Genomic DNA, 23205 nt, shown 5'->3' on the forward strand with positions numbered 1-23205 from the left:
TGTCCTTACTGATTTTCTGCCTGCTGGAGCTGTCCATTTCTGATAGAGGTTGTTGAAGCCTCCAACTGTAACCGTGAATTGAGCTGTTTCTCCTTGTAGTTTTATCAGGTTTTTCCTTGCATATTTTGACACACTGTTGTTAAGTAGATGCATGTTAAGGGTGGTCATGTTTCTTGGAGCAATTATCCTTTTATGGTATGGAGAGCCATTTTTCATTCCTGATCTGTCTCCTTGTTCTGCCTGAGATTAATCAAGCTGCTTTACTGCTTTTTTGTTTGGGCTTAGCATGCTATAGCTTTCTTCCTTCCTTTCCAAGTGTGTTTATATTTTAAGTGGGTTCCTTATAGACAGCATATAATTGGGTCTTGTTTTTTTAATCCACCCTGACCATCTTTTAATTGATGTGTTTAGATCATTCACATTCAGAATAGTTATTGACACAGTTTATTTAATAGCTGCTGTGTTTGTTACTCTTTTCTATTTGAGTACTTCTTTCTTTTTTTAAAAAATCTTCTCTTCTTTATCTGCTTTGTTTGGTTTTAACTGAGCATGTTATACTATTAATTTTTAAACTCTCTTAGCACAGAATTATTCTCATTTAATAATTTTAAATTGATTACCCTAGAGTTTGCAGCATACAGTTAGCATGAATCTAAGCCCGTGGTCAGATGGCCCTTGACTGAGTCACAGGCAGTGCAGGTGCCTCCTGCAGAGCACACCCGTTCCCCTCCTGCACCACCGCTCCCTCATTTCACCCATCCCTGTGCCATTGTCACCCAATACATTGCTGTTGTTACACTTTGAACAATTGTCTACTAGATAAACAAGACTAAGGAAGGTAACCTAGGCTCTGTGGCTCACACCTGTAGTCCCAGCGACTTGGGAGGCCAAGGAGGGTGGATTGCTTGAGCCTGAGAAGCAGAGGTTGCAGTGAGCTATGATCACACTACTGCACTCCAACCTGGGCAACAGAATGAGACTGTCTCAAGAAAAATAGATAAAGTAGATTTTATTTTTCATTTATTTGTTCCTTCTCTGCTTAAGTCTTTCCATGTAGATCTGAGTTTCTGCCCTCTCATTATCTTCTCTGGAGAATGCACCTCACACTGCTTACAGGGACCAGGGCTGTCAATGATTAATCCCCTCCTGGCCCCCTGTTTTGGCTAAGAGAGTGTTTTTTGTTGTTTGTTTGAGACAGAGTCTCACTCTGTTGCCCAAGCTGGAGTACAGTGGTGTAATCTTGGCTCACTGCAGCCTCCGCTTCCCAGGTTTGAGCAATTCTCCTACCTCAGCCTCCTGAGTAACTGGGATTACAGGCGCCCACCACCACGCCGAGCTAATTTTTATACTTTTAGTAGAGATGGGGTTTCACCACATTGGCCAGGCTGGTCTCAAACTCCTGACCCCAGATGATCTGCCTGCCTCAGCCTCCCAAAGTGCTGAGATTATGGGTATGAGCCACAGTGTCTGGCTGAGAGTCTTTCTTTCTCCTTTCCTTATGGAAGGTCATCTTCTGGGATGCAGAATTCCAGGCTGGTGCTGTTTTCTTTCAATACTTAGATACCTCCCTCCGTTCCCTCCTTGCTTGAGTGGCTTTTGTTAGGAAGTCTGGTTCATCTCTTACTCTTGTTGGTGGATATACAGGGCTCTGCCCGCTCAGGCTGTCTTTTATTTTCTGCAGTTGAATATGATATGGCTGTGTGTGGAATTTTTGGTATTTATCCTGCTTGATGTTCTCTGAGCTTCCTGGATCTGGGATTTAATTTTGACTGATCTCAGCTATTGTCCCGTCAGATGCTTCCTGTGCTCTCTCCTCATCCCCATCTCCTTCCGGTTTTCCTGTGGTGAGTAGGTTCCACCTTCATGCTCATCCCACTGTTCTTAGATTGCCGCTTCTTTTGTTTTCATTGCTTTTTCCTCAATGCATTTTAGCTTGGGAAGTTTCTGTGGACCTGTTTTTATGTTTATTCATTTATGCTCTCATCTTTATTTTTATTCCTATACTTTCTGAATGTGTTGTTTATTTTTTTCATTTTTTTTTTTATGTTGGCTAGCTTGCTACTTTCAGTTTTAGCCTTTTGACTCTAAGCATTAAATTAATACATTTTCTTCTAAGTCCTTCATTCTCGAAATTGTGCCACTGCACTATAGCCTAGATGACAGAGCAAGACCTGTCTTTAAAAGAAAAAGTACTCTTTTTACTTTTACTATTACTGTCGCATTAGCCTGTCAGTTGTGTTCTCAATGGAGCCAATGGATGCCAGCGTCCTGAGCACATCTCTGCCGTGTCCTGCTCATTTGGGAAATGACCAGCCACGATGAGGGGTCCAGAGAGAGGCTTCCTGTGTCTCTGCGCCTCCCTCCCACCAGGGCCTTCTCTTGGTCTGGGGCAGACTTGCTGCTGGGGTCACAGTAGACCTGTCTGGGCTGGTGACTCGGGGTCTGGGGAAAGACTGGGCAGAGGGCTCTGGGGAGGCGGGTGGCAGCAAGGAGATGGTGCCGGCGTCAGTGGGCAGAGCCGTGTCTGCAGCCCCACATTCCTACCTGAATCTATTCATTTTCTTGTGGTGACTCCATGCGTCAGGAGAGGTAATTAGAACAGGGCTTTTCAGCTATTTTTGATCATACCATTTCCTTTTCTAAAAAAAGGGAAGGTTGTGGAGTGACTAAGAGTTGGGTGGAGGTGGCTGAGCGGAGGTGGGATGGGCTTGGGAAGAGGCCCTGCAGAGTGTCCCACTCGCAGAGCACCCTTCGAGCCCTTTCAGAACTGGCCTTGGCCTTGGGCTGGAGGAGGTGGAGGGAGGGAGGCAGACCCCACAGCACTGGTGGCAGAAGCTGAGCAGGAGCGGACAGGAGGAAGATGGGTCAGGGGCTGCTGCTTCATCAGAGTGCCATGTGGTGCTCAGCTCACCTCTGGGCTTCTCTGGAAAGTGGGGTTGGTGCTGGGGCTCTGAGGCGGGGCCTCTGCATGTGAAGCTGCCTGCCTGCCTCACACAGCCCCCTCAGGCTGCCAGTGACTTCCAGGAGGGAAGCCTTCTGCGTCCATGGCGTGGGCTTAGGGAGTGCTGTGCGCCTGCCTCACCAGGCGTGGACATGGCCAGAGGCTGTCTCCATCATGCAGGGGGCTGTGGGGCCACTCCCTTCCCCACCTGCCTTCTCTCCTAGTCACTTTTACAAGTAGATGCAGTCATAATAGAAGAACCAGGGAGACGGCAGTGAGGACTGCAGTGATAACCATGTGTATGCAGGCTCTGTGTGCCTGGCTTTCTGTGCAATGCTGCATTTGAACTTCACAATGAGCCTGAGGCATTCTTTGCCATCTCCTTTATGATTGAGTGTCCTGAGACTCAGAGAGGCTTATTTTTCCCAAGGTCACACAGCTATTGTCTGGCCGGGATGTGGGCTGTGTTGGGTCTGTGTGAGTTGGGAGCTGGCCTGGACATGCACACCTCAAGTGACTGCTGCTTGGGGGCCATGGGGCTGGTCTCTCACTGTGGTGACTCTGTCCACAATTCCTCTGTCTACAGCTCCTCCAGCAGGACGGGCCTCCTGCAGTCTCCAGCTCCTGCGGGTGTTCTCATGCAGGCCCTGTGCATCCCCACACCCCCGCCATCCCCTGGGCCTGGCAGCCCTGGTCTCTGTCTCAGCTTCCTGGCCTCACTGCTCTGCCTTTCCCAAGCCCAGACCCAAGGGCTGTGCCCTGGCTGTCTTCCTCCAAGGGCACTGGGTCTTGTTCTGTCTGCTCTCTCAGCCCTTGCTGCCCAGGTGTCCTGCCCCCTGCCATGGCATTCTCAGCTTCTGCGGGACAGCTGTCTCTCATCCCATGGGAATCATTGGCGTGCTTAGGGCTTATACACAAAAGCTCCATGGTAATTTGCATGCTGGAGCACCCGCTGATGAGGGGATGAGCGTCATTATCTCTATTGCTCTTTCAAAAGGGTCCTCTGGGCGCCTACTCATGCTGTTCCCTCTGATTGGAGTGCCCTTCCCCACCGCTGCCTCCTAGGGCACTCAGATTCTTCCTGCAGCATCCCTGGGGCCCATGGCCTCTGTGCCTTGCTGATGTGCCTCTTTGAGGTCTGCCACGCCCTAGTACTGGCATCCACCCAGTGCCTCCACAGCGCTCGGAGCTCCAGGCTGTCCCTGTGTCCTCTACCTGACACCCATGCTTCCCTCTCCCCATCTCCCTCTGTGTCCCAGAAGGACGCGAGAACCAGGCAGGTTTCCAGTGTGGCTGGAGGTTGCTGGCAGCCCATGCGGGAAGCCCCAGCCGCCTCCATGTTCTGCCTTGGTTCTGGTGCCTTTCTAGGACTTTCTTACCTGCTGTAGCTCCACAGCACAGCCTTCCCTGTCTGCCGCCATTGCCTGCTCACCAGAGCCCTCGGGCTGTGGAGCTCCCCAGACCTTCTTGACCATGAGAGGGCCTACCTGCCCTCTGTCCTGGAGTCCTTGCTTACTGCCCCAAGGGCCCTGCGAGTGGGCCCCATCATCCTCCTGCCAGTTACTGCCTCGAAACCCCACAGACTGCGGGCTGTGCCTCCACTTCCCCATCTTCCCTGGAGATCCAGAGTGACTGGGCTGCTAAATGCTGGTCTACAGGACATGGTCAGATCTGCTCTGCCATCCAGCAAGGCTCAGTTCAGCCAGGAGACCAGCCAGGAGCACATCTATACCTGAGAAGGCTGGTGCTCCCTGTGCTGGCTCTGCTGTCTACACACCTTCACTTATGCACCAACGCCCCTCTCCTGGAGGCCTCTGGTGCTGGGTGGTAAACATGACCCTGGCTGGGGTTTTCAGTAACGCTCAGCCAGCATGTCTCGCTGTATGCATGTGACTCTCAGATGGTGTCCCTGGCATGGTCCCCCACTTGTTCCCACTGACAGGGCACATGGGCTGTCAGGGCCGACCCCCCATTTTATAGATGGGAATGTGGAGCCTGGGGTTGTGTGAGGGTCGAGCAGGAACTTGTACACTGACTTGTGCTCAGTGGCTGAGGGGCTGGGACTGGCGTCAGATCTTCCTGCCACCTGCCTGGATGGGCAGCCCTTCTGCCTGGTTATCACAGGCCAGGGCGGAGCCTCCCTCTTCTGTGGCTCTCCCCACCCCCACTGGCCGGTGTATCCAGGGTGCTGAGGCCCCACAAGTCCTCAGCTAACTTCCTCTGTGTGATGCTGACTGCTCACCTTCTCTTCAAGCGGCTGTTAATTGCATGACAAGCACGTTCTATTCCTTAGAACCAGAACATGTCTGTACCCAAGGAGCAGCTGGTGGACAGTGTCACTCTGCTGGGTGCTTCTTGAGCAAGTCTGGGAGGCTCCTGTCAGCACCTTCCACTGTCTGTTTGTTCAGCAATTCAGTGCTGCATTTATTGAGGTGGAAATGAAGTGGACTTTCCTGCAAGTGTAGTCAGCTGTTATAAAGTCATAGCAAGTCACACCCTAACTGTGGCTGCCCTTTCACTACCAGTGACAAAACAGTTTCTTGAAAGGGTCCAAACAACAAAGTTTATATTATCTGTCTTCTCTGCCAGCTGGTGCTAGCCTGGAGTTATGCTGGAGAGAGCCATCAGGAAGGGAGCGCTCAGAGATTTACTGGTCAATAAAGGAGACAATTACAGCTTGTTTACGAAGGGATGTCCCCCGCCCCGGCCTTGCGTGGTGTCCGCACCCGTTGGTAATGACAACTCTAGTAACTGGCTTGAAAAGATAAAAGTCAATGGGAAGATATAGGATTTCAATAAAAGTATGACACGCAATAAACCTTCCTGTGCAAACAAATTTTCCACAGATATGTGACCCGTTCCAGTTGGATTTGTAACTTTAATTTCTCACTTATTGAATTTTGAATTTTTCATCATCAACTAATTATGAAGTTCATGCCAGGGCGTCACCTGTGTCCCTGGCTCAGGAGACAGCAGGAAAGCCCCGGACGTGGTGGTCTGAACTCCAGGGGCTCCTGAGAGAGCAGGCCGGGGTTTCCTCAGCCCCCGCAGCCTCGCTCTCCTCACCTGTGGGGAGACGGACAGAGGGCCTGGCAGGGGCTCAGCAGGTGTCCGTGCTGGGTCTCTCCTGGGAGTAAGGCGGGGCCTGGGGGGGTGGGGGGGGCTCAGCTTGTGTATGTGCAGACTCAGAGGAGACCACACTGCAGGGACCCTGGCAATTTTGTGGATCCCACTTCTGGGTAGGGGTCTTGCTTCCCAGGCTGCCTTAGTGAACTGGTCTCTATCAGGGCCATGAATTTGCCCTTTCAGCCAGTATTCGTGGGGGCGGTCCCACAGCTCACCTACCCTCATCTGGTCTGAAGCACAGTGAGATGGTGTGGGGCTGGGCCAGAGCATTGGCCCCTTCCCCAGCATGTGGGCTAGTGTGGGGACCATTTCCCGGGTTTGTGAGGTTGTGGCTCTCGCTTCTTGAGTACTGGTTGTTTCCAGGGCAGCTGGCTGGATGCTTCATTCCTGGTAGCTTCAGTCTTCACAGCCACCCCGTTTGCCGTCTATCAACGAAGGAACCGAGACTTGGAGAGGGAGGTTGAATAGCTAGCCTTAGGACAGAGCTGGGGCTTGAACCTGCATCTCATAGATATCCATCTGCTTCTTCCTGGGCTCTGCTACCCCAGCATCCTCATCCCCCAGCCCTCAGATTTCCCCGGCAGAGGCTACGGAGAATAAGATGTTAGAAGTGCAGATTCCCAGGCCTGCCCTGCATCTAAGCGCTACATGACCCCAGGGCACACAGACCTGAAGATTTGGAAGCTGCTCTCTAGCACACCTGGCCTTCTGAAGGACTGGCTTCCTCATCATGTGGTCCCCTGTGGGCTCCCACAGGGGCAGGCAGGCAGGAGAAGGTCCCCAGCCTGTGCCTGGAATCTGCTCCATCCAGACTCAGTGTCTGAGTCCAGAAGGGTCTGGGGGCCATGGTTTAGGCCCACACCTGGTGCAGGCAGTGGGCAGCCAGAGGGAAGATCACGCTTCCTCACAGCGGCATGTTCTCTGTGGCAGCTGTCCGAACAGCTCAGTTCCTGACCCACAGGCACCTGCAGGCTCCACGGCCTTCCCCGCTGGCTTGACCAAGGCCTTTCACCCATAGACGGTTACCAGTGGCTCGAGTGTCTAGGAAGGAATGCACTTCCACCCTGGTTCTGGAAGCAGCACGCATCTCCTGGGACCCCGACTCAGGAGACAGCGCGTGTCTCTTGGGGCCCCTGACTCAGTAGGCAGTGCACATCTCCTGGGGCCCCAACTCAGCAGGCAGTGGGAGTCCTCCAGGGCCCCCGACTCGGGAGGCAGTGCATGTCTCCCGGGCCCCAACTCGGGAAGCACTATGTGTCTCCCCGGGGCCCCCGACTCAGAAGACAGTGTGTGTCTCCCAGTGCCCCAACTCAGGAGACAGTGTGAGTCTCTCGAGGCCCCCGACTCAGCAGGCAGTGTGCATCTCCCGGGGCCCCCGATGCAGCAGGCAGTGTGCATCTCCTGGGGCCCCCAGCTCAGGAGGCAGTGTGTGTCTCCTGGGGCCCCTGACTCAAGAGGCAGCGCACGTCTTCTGGGGCCCCCGACTCAGGAAGCAGCGCAGGTCTCTCGGGGCCCCTGACTGCGTGACTCTCACCGTCAGCCTCCTCAGCCTGTCAGGCAGGATGAAAGTGAACAGGAGTTTCTGCTCGGCTCTAGGAATCAGCCCTGACACTGTGGTCAGTGTCATCCCAGGGAGCTGAGCTTGGCTGCTGTGTGGGGGCCCGTGTGTGGCCTCGGATATCCTGGGAGCTCTGTGGGAAGATGAGGAACTCCCAAGCACAGAGCTGAAAAGTGAGGACCCGATCTTCCCAAGAGCCCTGAGCGGGTGGACAGAGCGGTGGGTTCCTGGTCCCATTGGGACACAGCAGCTTCCTGGGGTATACCGTGTCTCCTCCTTCTTCAGGTCCTCATCTCCTGTCTGTGTCCTCAACAGTCTACTCAGAGGCCAGACAGAAGTCCCAGGAAGAGGGACCCACGCAGCTTCGGGCCTGCCTGCTGTCATTTCCCTGGGCCCAGCGTGACTGGGACTCAGAGGTGTCACGCAGACCCAATGGTACAGGCTGGGGTGGGGAAGCTGGGCTCTGCCCACTGTGCAGCCTCACCCTGTGTGTGCTGTGTTCACAGAGGTAGAGGCCTCTACTCCCAGCCCACCCCGTAGCCACACTGCTGGTATGACGTGGATATCATGCCTGCTGCAGCAAAGTCCTGGCATGGTTAAAGTGGGCGCCGAGGCAAAGCCAGGGCTGCTGGCATTTACTGGGTCTGGGGGCACCAAGCTCTGGGGCCCTCTTCACCTTGGTGGGCTCTCAGGGGTGCTGGTCTGGGTCCTTATGAGGGAGCCCCTGACATGACCCTGCGCTCATCAGGCATTCCCTGAGCCATCTCCAGCATTACTTCCTCCCCCGCCCGGGTTCTGACCAGCTGCCCTCTGTGTCCACAGGAGCGGGACGGCATGCGGGCCATCCTGGGCTCCTACGACAGCGAGCTGACCCCAGCCGAGTACTCGCCCCAGCTGACCCGGCGCATGCGGGAGGCCGAGGACATGGTGCAGAAGGTGCATAGCCACAGTGCCGAGATGGAGGTGAGGGGCCCCGGGTGTGGGGCTCATGTTGCCAGGTGGGGCCTTCTCCCTGGTGGGCCTTGGCAGAGCCCAGAGGGTAGAGGTCTGGGCCCTGCCTCCCCAGTTCCTCGCTGGTAGGCGTCCATCGAGGAGGGCATCCACGGGCTGCTTCCTCTGCACGTGGATCCGAGTTACTTATCACAGTGGCACCTGCAGCATCCTCAGCTGTCAGGGTGTCCCAGGTGGCCCCAGCCTGCAGGCGGGTGACAGAGGGACAGTGCTCCTTTAGTGGTTAGGGACCCCCCTCAGGATGCCTGTCAAAGGGTCACTCAAGGTCCTGCCCCTGTGTGAGGCATCTGCCAAGGATATGTGTTTACCAAAACCTGGTCTCCGGATACTCAGAGTTGGTGCCAGTGCTCTGGTTCCCACCACTGGGAAGGCTCTGTTGGGGTCTGATGGCCAGGGCCTGAGGCCTAGGGATACCCAGCTCACTGCAGAACTGGAAGAGGTATTCCTTCCTACAGCTTCCAGCCTGCATCCCTCTCCTGGCTCCAGGGTCCTCCCAGGAGAGGCAGTGTCAGCCTTGGCTTCTGCGTTTTCCCTGGCCCATGGGCCACAATGATGCTCTGTGCCTTTCTCTAGCCCTGAGCAGCTCTCACCTGTGCAGGGGGAGGAAGCAGCTGGGCATTGCTGGGCCTGAGTGGAGGCCATGTCCACACTCCTTGGGCTAGGGGCTCCCAGTATACCGTTCCCAGCCCAGGGTCAAAGGGCCCGTGTTCTCTTGGGATTTGCATGGAGAACCTGAGCACAGCGCAGCCCTGCCTGGTTGTGGTGGGGTATGTGCCAGGGTCTTCTGGCGTTGTTGGTACATGCCGCCACAGGGTGACTTGCTGTTCAGCTCTGCCTGGCTCTGTATCTGATTGCTCAGTCTCACTGTCACCATGACTTATGTGGTATGGGTGCTGTTATGACCTGAATTTTGCTCACGAGGAAACTGAGGCCCAGGAGGGGGTCAAGAGACATGCTCAGGTCAGTGAGCTGGTGTGTGACACCACCAGGCCACCTCTTGGAGGGCCAGGGCCTGCGGTTTCTGCTGCCACAGCCGAGCTCTGTGAACTCTTTGGTCTCAGGGCTCACTCTGTCCAGGTTGGGCCTTGATGGTAGAGACTGTGATGAGATGGAGATGCAGATGAGGGCCTTGGTGTGGCCTGTCGCCCTGTCCTAGGCTGCTATGTCCATTTCTCATTCAGCCAAGGACCAGCTGTAAGATGACCTGGGTCTGCCAGTAGTGATCCAGGCTCACAGGCGTGACAACAGCCACCTTGCATCCAGGCTGCTGAGCACACACAGCAGGCCAGGCCCTGTGCCAGGGAATGTCTGACAGAGCCTCTGGCCCCTGGAGCAGAGCTTCTGAGTAGGAGAGACATTTAACGAGCAAACATATATAACATGGGAGGTTAGGAGGTGCTGAATTTACGGAGAAAGGATTGTAATGGACGGTCTCAGAGAGCTGTGCTGCATGGCTGTTCAAGGAAGATGGAAGAAGGAGGTCACCAAACTGCATCTAGAAAGTTGCTTGGCACATGGTTCAGTGGTTTAGAAGGGTCATGGGCACAGAGGCTCAGGCACTGGGGATGGCATGTGGCGAGAATGAAAGATCCCAGCGCAGGAGGCCCCAGGCCCAGGGGCCCGAATGCACTGGCTACCCCTTGTTCGCATGGAGGCCACGCCAAAGGGCCCCAGGACTATGCTGTGTCCTCACCTGTGAGCCCTTACCACCACACTTGATAAGAATGAACCCTGAACTCTGATCAGTGCTGGTGGCATTTGAGCCTGCTCCAGCCCCTCTGGGCCCAAGTCTCCATGTGTGAAGCCACCCTCAAGACACTGGTATTACCCCCTGCTGTGGTCTTCTGATGCCCGGCCCCTGCTGTCTGTCCTTTCTGTGTCCAGTGGCCCCAGGTGTGCAGGGCCTTCTGCTGAGGGCCTAGACCTTCAGTCCTCATGGAAAAGGTTAGCTCTGTCTGTACATGGGAGCTGTTGTAAACCCAAGTGCATTAATAGCCATCTCATTACAACACCCTTGGCTCCGAGTGAAGCATTAACAAAAAAAGATTTGCAGGGAGGCTCTCTGACCCCTTCTGCTGTCCCCAGTGTTTTTCACGTTGAGTGATTTCTCCAGCCTGTGTTTGTCCTCTGCACTCTGAATGTCTCATCACAGGCCTGGCCATGTGCACATCCAGTGTCATGAGTTCTGGTGTTTCATGTGTTGAGGCGATGAAGGCTGTTAGGGACCTCAGGACTCATTGATCAGATGCTGGCACTGTTTGGGCATCTTGCTTGCCACCTTGCCAGGCAGCTTGAGAGCCTCGGCCCTCACTCTGCTAGTGGGATGTACACTGGGGACCCTTCCCCTCCTTTCCCATGGTGGGGTGTGCGGGCAGGTTATTCCCCTTCCTGACCGTCTCCTGGAGTTTCAGGAAATCGGGCACATGGAGAGTTGGGTCCATCGGGACTGGAGCAGAGTCGGACGCCACCAGCACTGACCAGTCCTTGCTCCAAGGCTGTCGCTGTCCTCACCATGGGAGTTCACATGGCTGGTCCTCCCCAGAGCCCTTACAGCCACCTCTGCCCATCCCCCTGGGTGCCCTCTGGAAGCAGGCCAGCACCCGCAGGCTCCTCCCAGGACCCCTCCTCACTAGCCCGTGTCTGTGTTAATGGAGACAGCCATGGTCTCCACTGCTGGTGCAGATCCCAGCGAAGTCTTCTGGGCTGCTCCCTGATCCTGTGCAGGTGCCACTGCCCTCTGAGGTCTGTGGGGCAGCCACCACCACACCCTGCATGACAGTGTGACCCCGCACCTTGCCTCATCAGAGAGGGTACTTCCGTGTCAGTCCTCTCCTCCCAGGAGCCTGGGAAAGGAGTCCTTGCCCTTCTGCATCAGCAGGACCAGTCACCTGTGGAGCCTCTGCCCTGCTTTTCCCTGAAGCGATGGTTGGGTGGGAGGCTGAGGGTGCAGGGGGCTTCTGGGCTTGGTGGCCGCCTCGGGGGAGCCTCTGCTCCTGCCTTTCCCCTAAGCAGCATTTGGGCAGGGGGCTGGGGGTACAGGGGGCTCCTGGGCTGGGTGCCCACCTTGGGGGAGTATCTGCTGGGAGCTCCCCAGCTCTTGGCCCTCTCCACATAGGTGGCTCATATTCAAGAGAACGTGGTCCTAACTCTGGTAACCAAGCACGTTTGCAAAGATGAAGCTCGGGGCCCAGCAGGAGCGCTGTGTTTCACGGATGGTTGGGGCGAGAGCCAGGGACGCCCCCGTAGAGGCAGGGGGGCTGCTCTGGAGACCCTGCATGTGCCTTGTATCTGGCTGTTGCTTTCTGTGAGGGCCCGTCTCCTCTTTTCCCTGTGGTCAGTGAGGCTGCCGTGGATCTAAGTCTGACCTGTGAGCCTCCCTGTGGCCATTGTGAGCACCCAGGGCATATTGGAGCTCTGCTTAGGCTGTGCTGATGGCTGGGCCCGGGGTAGATGGGAATCTGGCTGTCGAGTTTCCTGTGTGGGGCGGGGCTGCCATGCAGGGACAGTACCCTGTGCTCCTGCTCCCAGGTTGGGCTGCTGGGCTGAAACCACTGCTTCCTTGCAGGACCCCTGCCTTGGGGCTGAAAGGTCACTGCTTTCAGCTCCTGCATGGCCACGGGAAGCCCCTGGGCCTCTCGGTCACTCATGCCTGGGTGGAGAGTGGGACCCTGGGCCGGGCAGGAGAGGCTTACATGGGTGTAGAAGATGGCGGTTCCCACGACCCTGTCTGTGGGACCAATGCCCATCCCAGCCCAGAGGTCCACAGCCCAGTCCTCCTCCCCTCTCCCGCCTGTTTCTGGCTTTAAGTCAAGAGCGCATCTTGTGAAGCAGCTCAGTCCCTGGGCTGGGGGTCTTTGAACCCTGTATAGCCCCTGGTCGCTGGAGCTAGCCATCACACTGATCCTGTTAACCGAGGTATAAACACCTGTCATTCCAAGGCTGTGGCCCCAGGCACTGTACTGCACCCTGCACTCTCATTAAACTGCCCGCCTGAGGCTTCAGGGTAGGAGTTCCTCTCCATCTTCCAGATGAGGAAGCTGAGGCATAGGCTGGGAGAGCCATGAGCAGATCGCTGGGACCTGCCGCAGCCCAGCCCTGTCCCGGCTGCCTTCTCCCCTCCCTGCCTCCCGGGGTGAGGTGCCAGCCTCAGCTATGGGGCTGGCTCTAGAGAGAGCACCCACCCTCCCTGCTCAGTGCCTGAGTTCTCCACACCCCTCACCAGGCTGGGCCCTGCTTCTGCTCCCAGCAGGACCCTGAGTGGCAGGAAGGCCGAGGGTAGCTCTGTACCCACTGAGTAGTGGCGGGACCCTGTATCAGCAGCTGTGGGCCCTGCCCTCCAGCCTCCCGCCCCCTGCAGGCCCCCCACTTGGAACGTGCCCAGCTGTGATAACACCCTCCAGGTGCTGGAATCAGCAGGTAGCACTGGGGATGCCCTGGAGGCTTGGGTGGGATGGGCCTCTCTGCTTCCTGTTATTCAACAGTAATGCTTTCCGGATTTCCATAGGGGAGCCTCCGCAAACTGCCCCTGCCTGGGAGCAGAGACCTCTGGAAGCTGCTCATGCTGCCTATCTGGTGTGCACTAGCTGAGCGTGGTCTATTGACACAAAATAAGAAGTTATCTGCTGGGTATGGTGGCTCATGCCTGTAATCCTAACACTTTGGGAGGCCAGGGTGGGTGGATCATGAGGTCAAGAGATTGACACCATCCTGCCCAACATGGTGAAACCCCGTCTCTACTAAAAACAAAAAAATTAGCTTGGCCATGGTGGTGCGCGCCTGTAGTCCCAGCTACTCGGGAGGCTAAGGCAGAATTACTTGAACCCTGGGAATGAATGCAGTATAGGGTGGACAGGCTGTGGGGCGGACGCCCAGGCCCTGGAGGACACTCTGAGGGTGGTGGCAGGTCCTCTCATAGTGGAGGGGACATGACTTCCATGTGAATGCAGCAGAGGTTGCAGTGAGCCGAGATTGTGCCACTGTGCTCCAGCCTGGTGACAGAGTGAAACTCCTTCTCAAAGAACATATATATACAATAATAATAAGTTACCTGGCATCATTATCATCATTATTATTATTAATAAGCTACTTAGCCCTCCCGCACAAGAGGCTGATATGCAAGCTCTGTGTGGGGCTGCAGGCACTGGCGATTTGGCTTGGTCCTGGTGTTGAGTTGTGTTAGGGAGATGTGGGTGGTCGAGGTACAGGCTTCCTGCACCTCCATCCAGGAGGCAGGGTTGGGAACGTGGATGGAAGGAGCACCTGGACTGTGAGGGGTCAGGAGCCCTCCCAGCTGGGAGGATGGCGGTCCCAGCCCCCTGCCTCCCGCTCTCCCTGCTGCCTCCACTTGGTAGTTTTTTTTTTGTTTGTTTCCCGTCTCCTTTTCACTTCCTTTCTTTCTGTCCTCCACACATCTGTCTGACAGTTTGTCTCTGTCTTTTCTCTCCCTTGGCCTCTGTTCACCCCTTGTCCCCCCACCCCCCACATGCTCCTATGTCCTCTGACTCTGGACCCTGAAAGCCTTCCCTGAAAGCTTGCTCCGCGCTGGGGTGCCCCTAGGGCAGGCACCTCAGGGCAGCTGAGTGTCTGCTACCTGACGGCCAGGTGGGCTTGGGGTAGTCGCAGGCAGGAGGACCCAGCATCGCTCCAAAAGTGGTTCCCTTCCACCCACCCGTTAGCTAAACCGGACATCAGTTCGTTCTCATCTGGACCATGTTTTTATTCCAGCAATGACCTTTTGGGAAAACAGTGTTGAGTTGGAAGAACCCCAAACCCCTGTTGGTGAGGTTTTGCTGTCCTGCGTGGTTATTTATTCCATTTAATAAAGTGGCTGCAGGAGCTGGTAGCATGTCAGGAGTGCTCTGTGGACAGAGCTATAAATACGCAGCACACGCCACTTTGATTCAACACATCGGCCTGATTTGTGTTACCGATTTATTTAAAACCGATGACTGTGCAGCTGGTTGTGTGGAGGTATGTGGAGAATCCCCATTTAAATTGCAGTGACTTTGAAATAGTTTCTAATGATTTAGGAAGAAATGGCCGTATTGGTGTTTCCGTCTACCCTTCCTCCCTGCGGCCTCTGAGAGGCTCGGGTGGCACTGTGGGTACTGTCACTTGGCTTTCTGGTGGTTTGGCTCCAGGAGGGCTGGAGAGAGCCTGGTCTTCAGGGCCTCGGTTGTTCACCAGGCCCAGTACTTGTGAGTGTATTGATTAACTGTTTCCCTCTGTTGAAGAACTTGAGATGACTGTACTGTACAAAGCAGGGATAAAGCAAAAATAAAAATCTTGAAACAGTTAGAAATTACACATGTATTTAAGAAAAGTTGACTGAGGGGTATATGGAAAATCATCCTAGAGTCTGGGCTCTGGGAGCTGCTGTGTGGCTGCAGGTCCTTAGTGGGAATTGCAGGGTGCTAGCTCCATTCCCAGGATGGGGCATCTGCACAGGACAGAGCCACACTGAGCTGGGCTCCCCGTGACATGCCAGTGCCAACCCAGATGGCACACACTTTGAGTGTTGCTTCCCAGCACAGTAGCCAACCTTACTATGTGTGAGGAATAAGCCCAGGACAGACTCTGTCCCCTCCACCACGGAAGGACCTGCCAATACCCTCAGAGCATCTCCCAGGGCCTGGGCATCTGCCCCACAGCCTGTCTTGCAGCGGGGGCTGCGGCGGAGCTACTGACCCCGCGCTGCCACCTGCTCTATGCTCTGTGGCCAGGGCTGGGCTTAGTCATCCTCAGGACTCCACGCACAGAGAGAGCGTCTGTGTACAGCCTCACCTGGGGGCAGGTACTGGGGCAGTGGCCTAGGAAGCCCTGTGGGGACTCTGTGGTGTGCTGCCTTTCCCAGGGGCAGGGCTGTGGCCTGGGGAGCCCTGTGGGCACCCTGTGGTGTGCTGCCTTTCCCAGGGGCAAGGCTTTGGCCTGGGGAGCCCTGTGGGGACCCTGTGGTATGCTGCCTTACCCAGGGGCACGGCTGTGGCCTGGGGAGCCCTGTGGGTACCCTGTGATGTGCTGCCCCCTACTTCTTCATATTGTGTCACAAGCCACCAGGAGAGCTGGCCAGGAAGGTGGAGGCCTGAGCTTCCATCCCATTCTCTTCCGTGTGACTGTGACCACAGGTGGGCTGCCTTCCCCCAGTTCCAGCCTCCTCATCATGTGCAGGATCTGTGCCTGGTGCCCTCGGGTCCTTCCCAGCCCAGCTGTCCTGTGGCCGCTGGGGTTTGTGGCCGCCTGTCCCAGCCGTTTTCTACTGTATCCTGGCCAGCAGGAGTGCTGGATCACAGACAGCAACTTCTCACCTCAGGATAAAAATAGCCCGGCCAAGGGATTTGTGTAGCACCTCAGTGGTGCCGAGGGCATCGGGGCCTGGGGCTCGTGTCTGAGCACACGTAGCCACCCAGGACACGTGGCCTCACCCAGGAAGAGCTGTTTGTGAGCCTTTGGCTGCTCAAGTAGAGGCAACTCTGTGGTCACTGGGTACCAGGGGTGTGGGGTCAGGGCATGGCTGCATGGAGGGCCTCCTTGTGCTGGGTTTTCCACGACATGTAATGAGACCTTCTCCCCACAGCCGCCATACCACTCTGTGCTCCCTGGCATGGGTCCCTGAAGCCTGGCTCCGAGTGTACTTGGCCTCTCCTGGGGAACCCGAGCCCTGCGTCTCAGGCAATTTGGGATTGAGCCATTTTCCTTCCCACCTGAGCTTCCTGCGTGTCTGCACTCTTGCAGTCAGACTTGTACCCAGGCTGGGGTGGGTCGTGGGGGAGGAGCTGAGGCTAGGGAAGCACCTGGCCTGCCCACAAGCAACCTTTGGTATCCGGTCTTCCTGGCCGTCAGGCCAGCCCCCGCCCGTGGCCTTGGGAAGCCCTCTCTCCATCCCACCATCTCCCCATCAGCTCAGGCTGCAATCCCCCACTGCCCTGCAGAGCCAGCCTGGGCTTGGGGAGCTCTTGTCTCAGAGGTGAGGACACTGTGACCAGGACCAGGGGCTCTACCCGGTCAGTCAGGGAGCCAGAGGCATCTGCGTCCCCTGAAGGTGGCTGGGCAGCCACACAGTCAGGGCCAAAGTGCATGGCCTGGGGTGTTTCCGCATCGGATGCTCTGCCACCCACCCACAGCCTCCTCACAGACGTGGCTTCCTGGAGGAACCCTCCCGAGACCAGCCTGAAGTTGCCCTGCCTGAGGCCCTGTGGGAGCTCCTCTCTAACATGTACCTGGGCTGCGCCAGCCTCCAACCCTTGTGAGCATGGTTCTCCCTAAGCTCTGGGGATTCCATGTTTTAAAGGCAGCTTTACAGAAATTTATACTCAGGAAAATCCCCCAGCTTTATCCGTATGGTTTGATGAATATTGACAGTCAGTGTCTTTGCACCCCCAGCTCCTGGAGCCCACCGGTCTGGGGCCTATTACTGTTGTTCTGGGCTTTCTTGGAACTTCATGTAGATGGAGTCTTCCAGTTGCTGTGTCTATCATCTCTGACTGAGCACAGTGCTTTTGAGACCCATCAACCTTGTTGTATCAGCAGTTCATTTACTTTTATCACAAAATGTTCTCTGTCATAAGACTCTCCCAAAATAATCTTACATGTTCACCTCTGACCAATGTCAGAATGGTGTCAGTTCTTGCCAGTTAGGGACAGAGCTCCTGTGAGTATCTATGCACCAGACTGTATGGATGTAGGTTTTCATTCCTTTGGGCTCTACATATAGGAGTAGGATTGTGGGGATTGTTTTTTTTTTTTTTGCCAGGGAAGGCGGGAGGGACACAGAGTCTTGCTCTGGTTGCTCAGGCTGGAGTACAGTGGTGTGATCTCGGCTCCATTGCAGCCTCTGCCTCCTGGATTCAAGCAATTCTCCTGCCTCGGTCTCCTGAGTAGCTGAGACTACAGGTGTGCACCACCATACCCGGCTAATTTTTGTATTTTTAGTAGAGACAGTGTTTCACCATGTTGGCCAGGCTGTGGTTGAACTCCTGACCACAGGTGATCTACCTGCCTTGGCCTTCCAAAGTGCTGGAATTCCAGGTGTGAGCCCTAACTTTATGACATTGCCAAACCCTTTTCCCAAGTGGCCCTACCATGGCAACACGTGGGTGTCCAGTGGAGCATTCTCTCCAGCCCCAGGCCAATGGTACCCCAGCTGGGAGAACGTCCCCCTGTGGCGTTGTCAGCTTTGGTAACGATCTGGCGGGGCAACAGCCCATTTCACCGACGCTTAAATCTGCGTGTCTCCAGTGACTGACATGCCCATTGTTTCCTGGGCTTCTCTACCTCGGTGCCTTTTCTCTGGTGGCCTCTGTTCATGTCCCTTCCCTTTGTCTGGTGCTGGCCTGCCAGGCCCAGCTGCCCATCTGTGCCTCCTGGAGCTCCCGTTCCTGTCTCCTTGCTCAGCAGGTCTGCTGGACTCTGTCTGTAGCACTGCCCCAGCCTGAGTCCCGGGGACTTTGCCCTGTCCCTCCCTGTAGCTCTGAGCTCTGAGCTGCCTGCCCTCCCTCGCTGGAATCCCACGGTTCCTGATGTGGTGTCTGGTTCTGGTGACTGAGGTGGGAGGATGCATCTCTGCTGGCTCCTCCTGCTTGTCCAGAAGGAGAAGTTCTAGGGCATTTTAGGGCCCAAGAGAACCTGTCGCCTTGAAGCTTCCTGGTACCCCATTTGGGAGCCTCCATCACACACACAGAGAATGTTGTCTTGAGTCTCTCGGGACCCTAATGTCCTGCCCCTCCTGTAGTGGGCAGTGCAGCTTTAGTGATGTCCTGTCTCTACTGTAGTGGGCTGTGTGTGTTTAGTTATGCCCTGTCTCTCCTGTAGTGGGCTGTGTGGATTTCATGATGTCCTGTCTCTCCTGTAGTGGTCTGTGTGTGTTTAGTGATGTCCTGTCTCTCCTGTAGTGGGCTGTGTGTGTTTAGTGATGTCCTGTCTCTCCTGTAGTGGGCTGTGTGTGTTTAGTGATGCCCTGTCTCTCCTGTAGTGGGCTCTGTGGATTTCATGATGTCCTGTCTCTCCTGTAGTGGGCTGTGTGTGTGTTTAGTGATGCCCTGTCTCTCCCGTAGTGGGCTGTGCGGGTTTAGTGATGCCCTGTCTCTCCTGTAATGGGCTGTGCAGGTTTAGTGATGTCCTGTCTCTCCTGTAGTGGGCTGGGTGTGTTTAGTGATGTCCTGTCTCTCCTGTAGTGGGCTGTGTGGGTTTAGTGATGCCCTGTCTCTCCTGTAGTGGGCTGTGCAGGTTTAGTGATGTCCTGTCTCTCCTATAGTGGGCTATGTGTGTTTAGTGACGCCCTGTCTCTCCTGTAGTGGGCTGTGTGGATTTCATGATGCCCTGTCTCTCCTGTAGTGGGCTGTGTGGATTTCATGATGTCCTGTCTCTCCTGTAGTGGGCTGTGTGTGTTTAGTGATGTCCTGTCTCTCCTGTAGTGGGCTCTGTGGGTTTCATGATGTCCTGTCTCTGCTGTAATGGGCTGTGCGGGTTTCATGATGTCCTGTCTTTGCTGTAATGGGCTGTGTGGGTTTAGTGATGTCCTGTGTCTCCTGTAGTGGATTGTGTAGGTTTCAGTGTTTCCTTTGTTTTTCTTTCTCCGGTTGTTTTCTTTGAATGATAAAGTGAGGGAGGAGTGGATGTTTATCAAATGCTACTCAGTGCTGGGGCTCTGCTGTGAACTTCTCACAGTCTCCCTCTGCAGAACCTGTCACATCAAGGAGGCCCAGGACTGGCATGCATTGTGGCTGACACCCCAGACTGCAGCCACTGCTGTTCTCCCCACTAGCTCCTATTCTGTCGGCACCCACTCTCTTGTAAAACATTTTTTTTTTTTGGTTACTTGGAAACCTCATGTCTGAACACATATCCTCTTTGAGCCACAGACAGCAGTGCATTTCCTTGCATGCCAACAGGCCTTCTCTGCCTGTGTCCTCTCCATGTTATCCTGTTCTTAGGAGTGCCACATGTGTCTTTTCAGGTTATGAGTGAGTGGTGACTGAAGTGTCCTGCACCCACAAACCTTGTGCTGTGTGGTGTCTATAAACCAGACCTGAGCTCCCTCCTGCCTCCCTGCTAAATCCCCATCTCTGTGTGTATAGAACATGCGCCCCGTGTCACACTCTCAGATTTCTGGCCCCTCCGCCTGCTGAGCTTCTGTCTGGTGGCTGCTTTGCTGAGAAGGCCCCACCTGGAGTCACCTCTTATTCAGGGTTGTGCAATGTCCCATTTGGCTGTCCTTGTTGGGAAGATGTGGCTGGTTACAAACAACCTTGTTTTGTGTGTTTCACATCTTCGTTTTTGTGTTTTTGACACAGGGTCTCACTCTGTTGCCCATGATTGTGCAGTGGCACAGTCCTGGCTTACTGCAGCCTCAACCTGTTTGTCTCAAGAGACCCTCCTGCCTCAGCTCCCTGAGTAGCTGGGACCACAGTTGTGTGCTCCCACACCCAGCTGATTTTTAAATTTTTGTAGAGACAGGATCTCTGTATGTTGTTCAGACTGGTCTCGAACTCCTGAGCTCAAGCAGTTCTTGTGCCTTGGCCTCCCTAATGAATACTGTGCTTGGCTGAAACAATTTATCTTTATGGTAACAGAGCCATCCCTCTCTTCCTCTGTAGTTTGTACCCCACGGTGCTAGAGTATATGTTTTAATGGAAATGTAACATAATACACCAAGGTGTACAGATTGTAAGTATACAGCCTGTTGGACGACAGGGTGAGTATATGTGTGTAACCCCTTAATGCAGGTGAAGATGTAGAACCTTATGGGTCACACAGGATCCGTGGCCATCTCATCACAGCCTGAGTGACACCTGTGTGTTCAGTCTTTGGTTAAAGGCGGCTCTCACTGTCTAGAAGCCGTCTCTCTTCATGGCTGAACGACTCCTACAATGCCCTCTGCTGTCCTGGTTGCCTCCTGGGAAACAGCTTGTTTGGGAAACATCTGCATTCCTGAATCCAGGGCCCTGTTCAGCGCCAGGCGGGTGTGGGAGCCCAGTCACAGCCGCTCCTGTTGACGTGCAGTTGTGCTCTCATGGGAGTTGCTCTGGGCACTCTGTCCAGGTACCGCAGACCAGGGCGCGAGTCCGAGTGCAGGGCTCCACGGCTCAGTCACCTTTCTGCCAGCAACTCTGGCTTTGGGGATGTCTCAAAAATCTCACTGGTCTCTGTGTTTTCAGGGCACAGAGGATTTGAGGAAACATGCCTTCTGTTTTTTCCAACTGTTGACGGAACTACGAGGCTGAATGGGGCTGGTGTGGAGGCGGACACCTTGGCCTCAGGCTGATAAGCCTATTGTAAATGCACTTGTCTTCAGGTGCACATTGCTTAGTGCTGTCCTCATAGAAGCCTCATAAAACCTTCTGAAAACTCCTGCGGCCTACCCGCGTGGTACAGGAGGCTGTGAAGGCTGAGGTTGCTGTGGCCTGCCTGGCCTTGGCAGGACCCTTGGCTGGCCACTGTGGTCACGGCTCCACCCTGCAGTGATTGTGTTGGGAGGTGCAGGAGAGCGGGTTGGCCTGGGCCTTGCACACAGCTCCCTGCCCTGCTGCTTATGAATGGCCCCGGCCTCTTCCAAGTTATGTTGTAAAGTACCTTTGACCTTTCGAGGTTGCCACGTGAATTGATGTAAATGGGGATGACGATGTACCTCATCTGCAGCTGTGACCTGAGGCTGGTATCCATGTGCCAGCTGCCTGTGTGCCCAGGGCTGGCGCCAAGCGTGGCGGACATGCCCAGGCTACAGGGGGTATGGGCAGCTCTAACAGCCGCCTCTCACCGCTCATGCCAGCTCAGAGCCTTGTTGTCTTCCCCCATGTTTGGGGTAGTCTCTGTAGCCTGGCAGCCTGTGGGTGCGGGTAGATCTAGATAGGGTGCTGGGTGCAGGGCTGCGTGAAGCGAGCATGAGTGTGGACTATAGCTGCTTCCCAAGTGCTGAGGCTCTGCCTAAGCACATGGGGTGTTCGGGATGCCCCAACCTGGCTCTCTGTGCTCCCTGGGAGTGCCCAGGGATGCCACGCGCAGGGGTGTAGCTCAGTGAAGCACGTTGCATCTAGGCCGAGATTGGGGGATGTCCCTCTCCATCTGCTGTTCCCAGGTGCTTGTGACCCCAGCAGTGGGCAGATTATCCAGGGTTCTGCTGGCTCTGTGGAGGGTGATGTGCTGCTCCCTAACCCTGAGGCACCAAGCTTTCCATGGAGCAGTCCACACAGCCCAGAGTGGCCATGGCCACCTGCCTCCTGATGACAGTGACTGGGCAGGCTTCAGCACCTCCCCTGGGGAAGGGAGAGGGCACCAGGAGGGGCTGGTAGTGGGCAGAGCTCAAGGCCTGCTCTGCACCCACAGGTGTTGCACAGGGCATTGGGCAATGGGGGTCACGCGGATGCTCTCACTGAGGCCCCACAGTAGAGGCTCAGGGGGCTCAGGTGCTCACACCTGCAGCCTCCCCAGGGGTACCTGGAGCCTGGGTCTGACTCTGCTGTGGCATCCAGAACCAGCAGGCACCCAGCATGGCCCATGGGAAGTCCAGAGCCTCGCTGTGCTGGGCCTGTAGGGGAGCTTGAGGACCCATGATCTCCAGAGCAGAGTGCCTGAGGACTGTGGGCTGCTACCTGGGCCACTTTCCCCAGGCTGTGTCCCCAGGGGCTGTAGTGCCTTGTTCTCTGTGTCTCCAAATATATTTCCCCATCCCTACCACATGTGCACATGCCACACACCAGTGTTCCCATACCCACACTCGTGTGCATGCACATATACATGCCTCCCTCCCTCACATTTCTCTCTCCCATCTCTCCTGGTGACTTGCCTGGTGATTTCCAGTTGCTGCTGGGCCAGGCCTCCCAATTGCTCCTTCAACCCCAGGCATGCTGGAGCTCTACCCTACAGATTGCACACCCCCACCACAGTCACCTGCCTCACTCCTGGGCTGGCCCCTCAGTCTCCTTCCCGGCTTTCCTCTGTGCTGTGCCATGGAGAGGGGAGGTCTCACAAGGCCCCCAGTGCCTGACCCTTCCTCCCTGGTTCCAGGTCACAGACACGGTGTGTTTAGGTGGTAGTAGCAGTGGGGAGCGAAGCAGGGTTGTGGCAGGAAGGGGCAGGGGCAGGGGATGTGGGGGAAGGCAGGAGCCGCAGGGGCAGAGGCCCAGGGCAGAGGGTCTCTGAGGTTCCCCTGTGTGGTGCAGGGTCACTGTCCTCAGCAGGGAGCTGGACTGCTGATGTCCTGGCCCCACAGCCAGGCCCAGCCTTGCTGCCCCATCAGGCCTGTTAGGAGGAGGAGGCTAGCTTCTCATTGCTGGCTTTTCTATCCTTAGTGTGGGGTTAGGCCCAGCGCTCTTTGGGGCATGTGTGGGGGCAGGAGACCTTCCCTGCCTGGGTAGGGGTTACGGTTAATTGATTTCCTCTGATGGAAAGTCCCATCCTGAACCTTTCCCCTCCGTCTCTCCCCTGATTTCACAGTCTCTCTCGGGCCCGCCCCTTTGTCCACTCCATTCACAGTTTCCTGAGGCAGATTTTTGGAATGGACCTTGGTTCTGTCAAGCCACCTGCTGCCCACTCAGTCTTTGTCACCATCAATGGGCTCTGAGCCCCAAGGGGCAGC

General features: G+C 55.6%; 1 protein-coding gene across 29 annotated transcripts in view; it reads left to right on the plus strand.

The window, feature by feature from the left end:
• Positions 1-23205, plus strand: part of MAD1L1 (mitotic arrest deficient 1 like 1) — a 415821-nt gene that overhangs the window by 219032 nt on the left and 173584 nt on the right. For 24 of the 29 annotated variants that reach the window (XR_013531716.1, XR_013531730.1, XR_013531734.1 and 21 more), the window contains one exon: positions 8448-8588. The exons of the other annotated variants lie outside the window; for them this stretch is intronic. Coding sequence is in view for 21 of the 24 variants with exons in the window: in XM_035289591.3 (XP_035145482.1) it covers positions 8448-8588 (141 nt within the window). In the remaining 3 variants the exon portion in view is untranslated. The remainder of the gene's footprint in view (positions 1-8447; positions 8589-23205) is intronic. 29 annotated transcript variants of the gene reach the window in all.

Source organism: Callithrix jacchus, chromosome 2 (genome assembly GCF_049354715.1).
Source record: "Callithrix jacchus isolate 240 chromosome 2, calJac240_pri, whole genome shotgun sequence".
Taxonomy (NCBI): domain Eukaryota; kingdom Metazoa; phylum Chordata; class Mammalia; order Primates; family Cebidae; genus Callithrix; species Callithrix jacchus.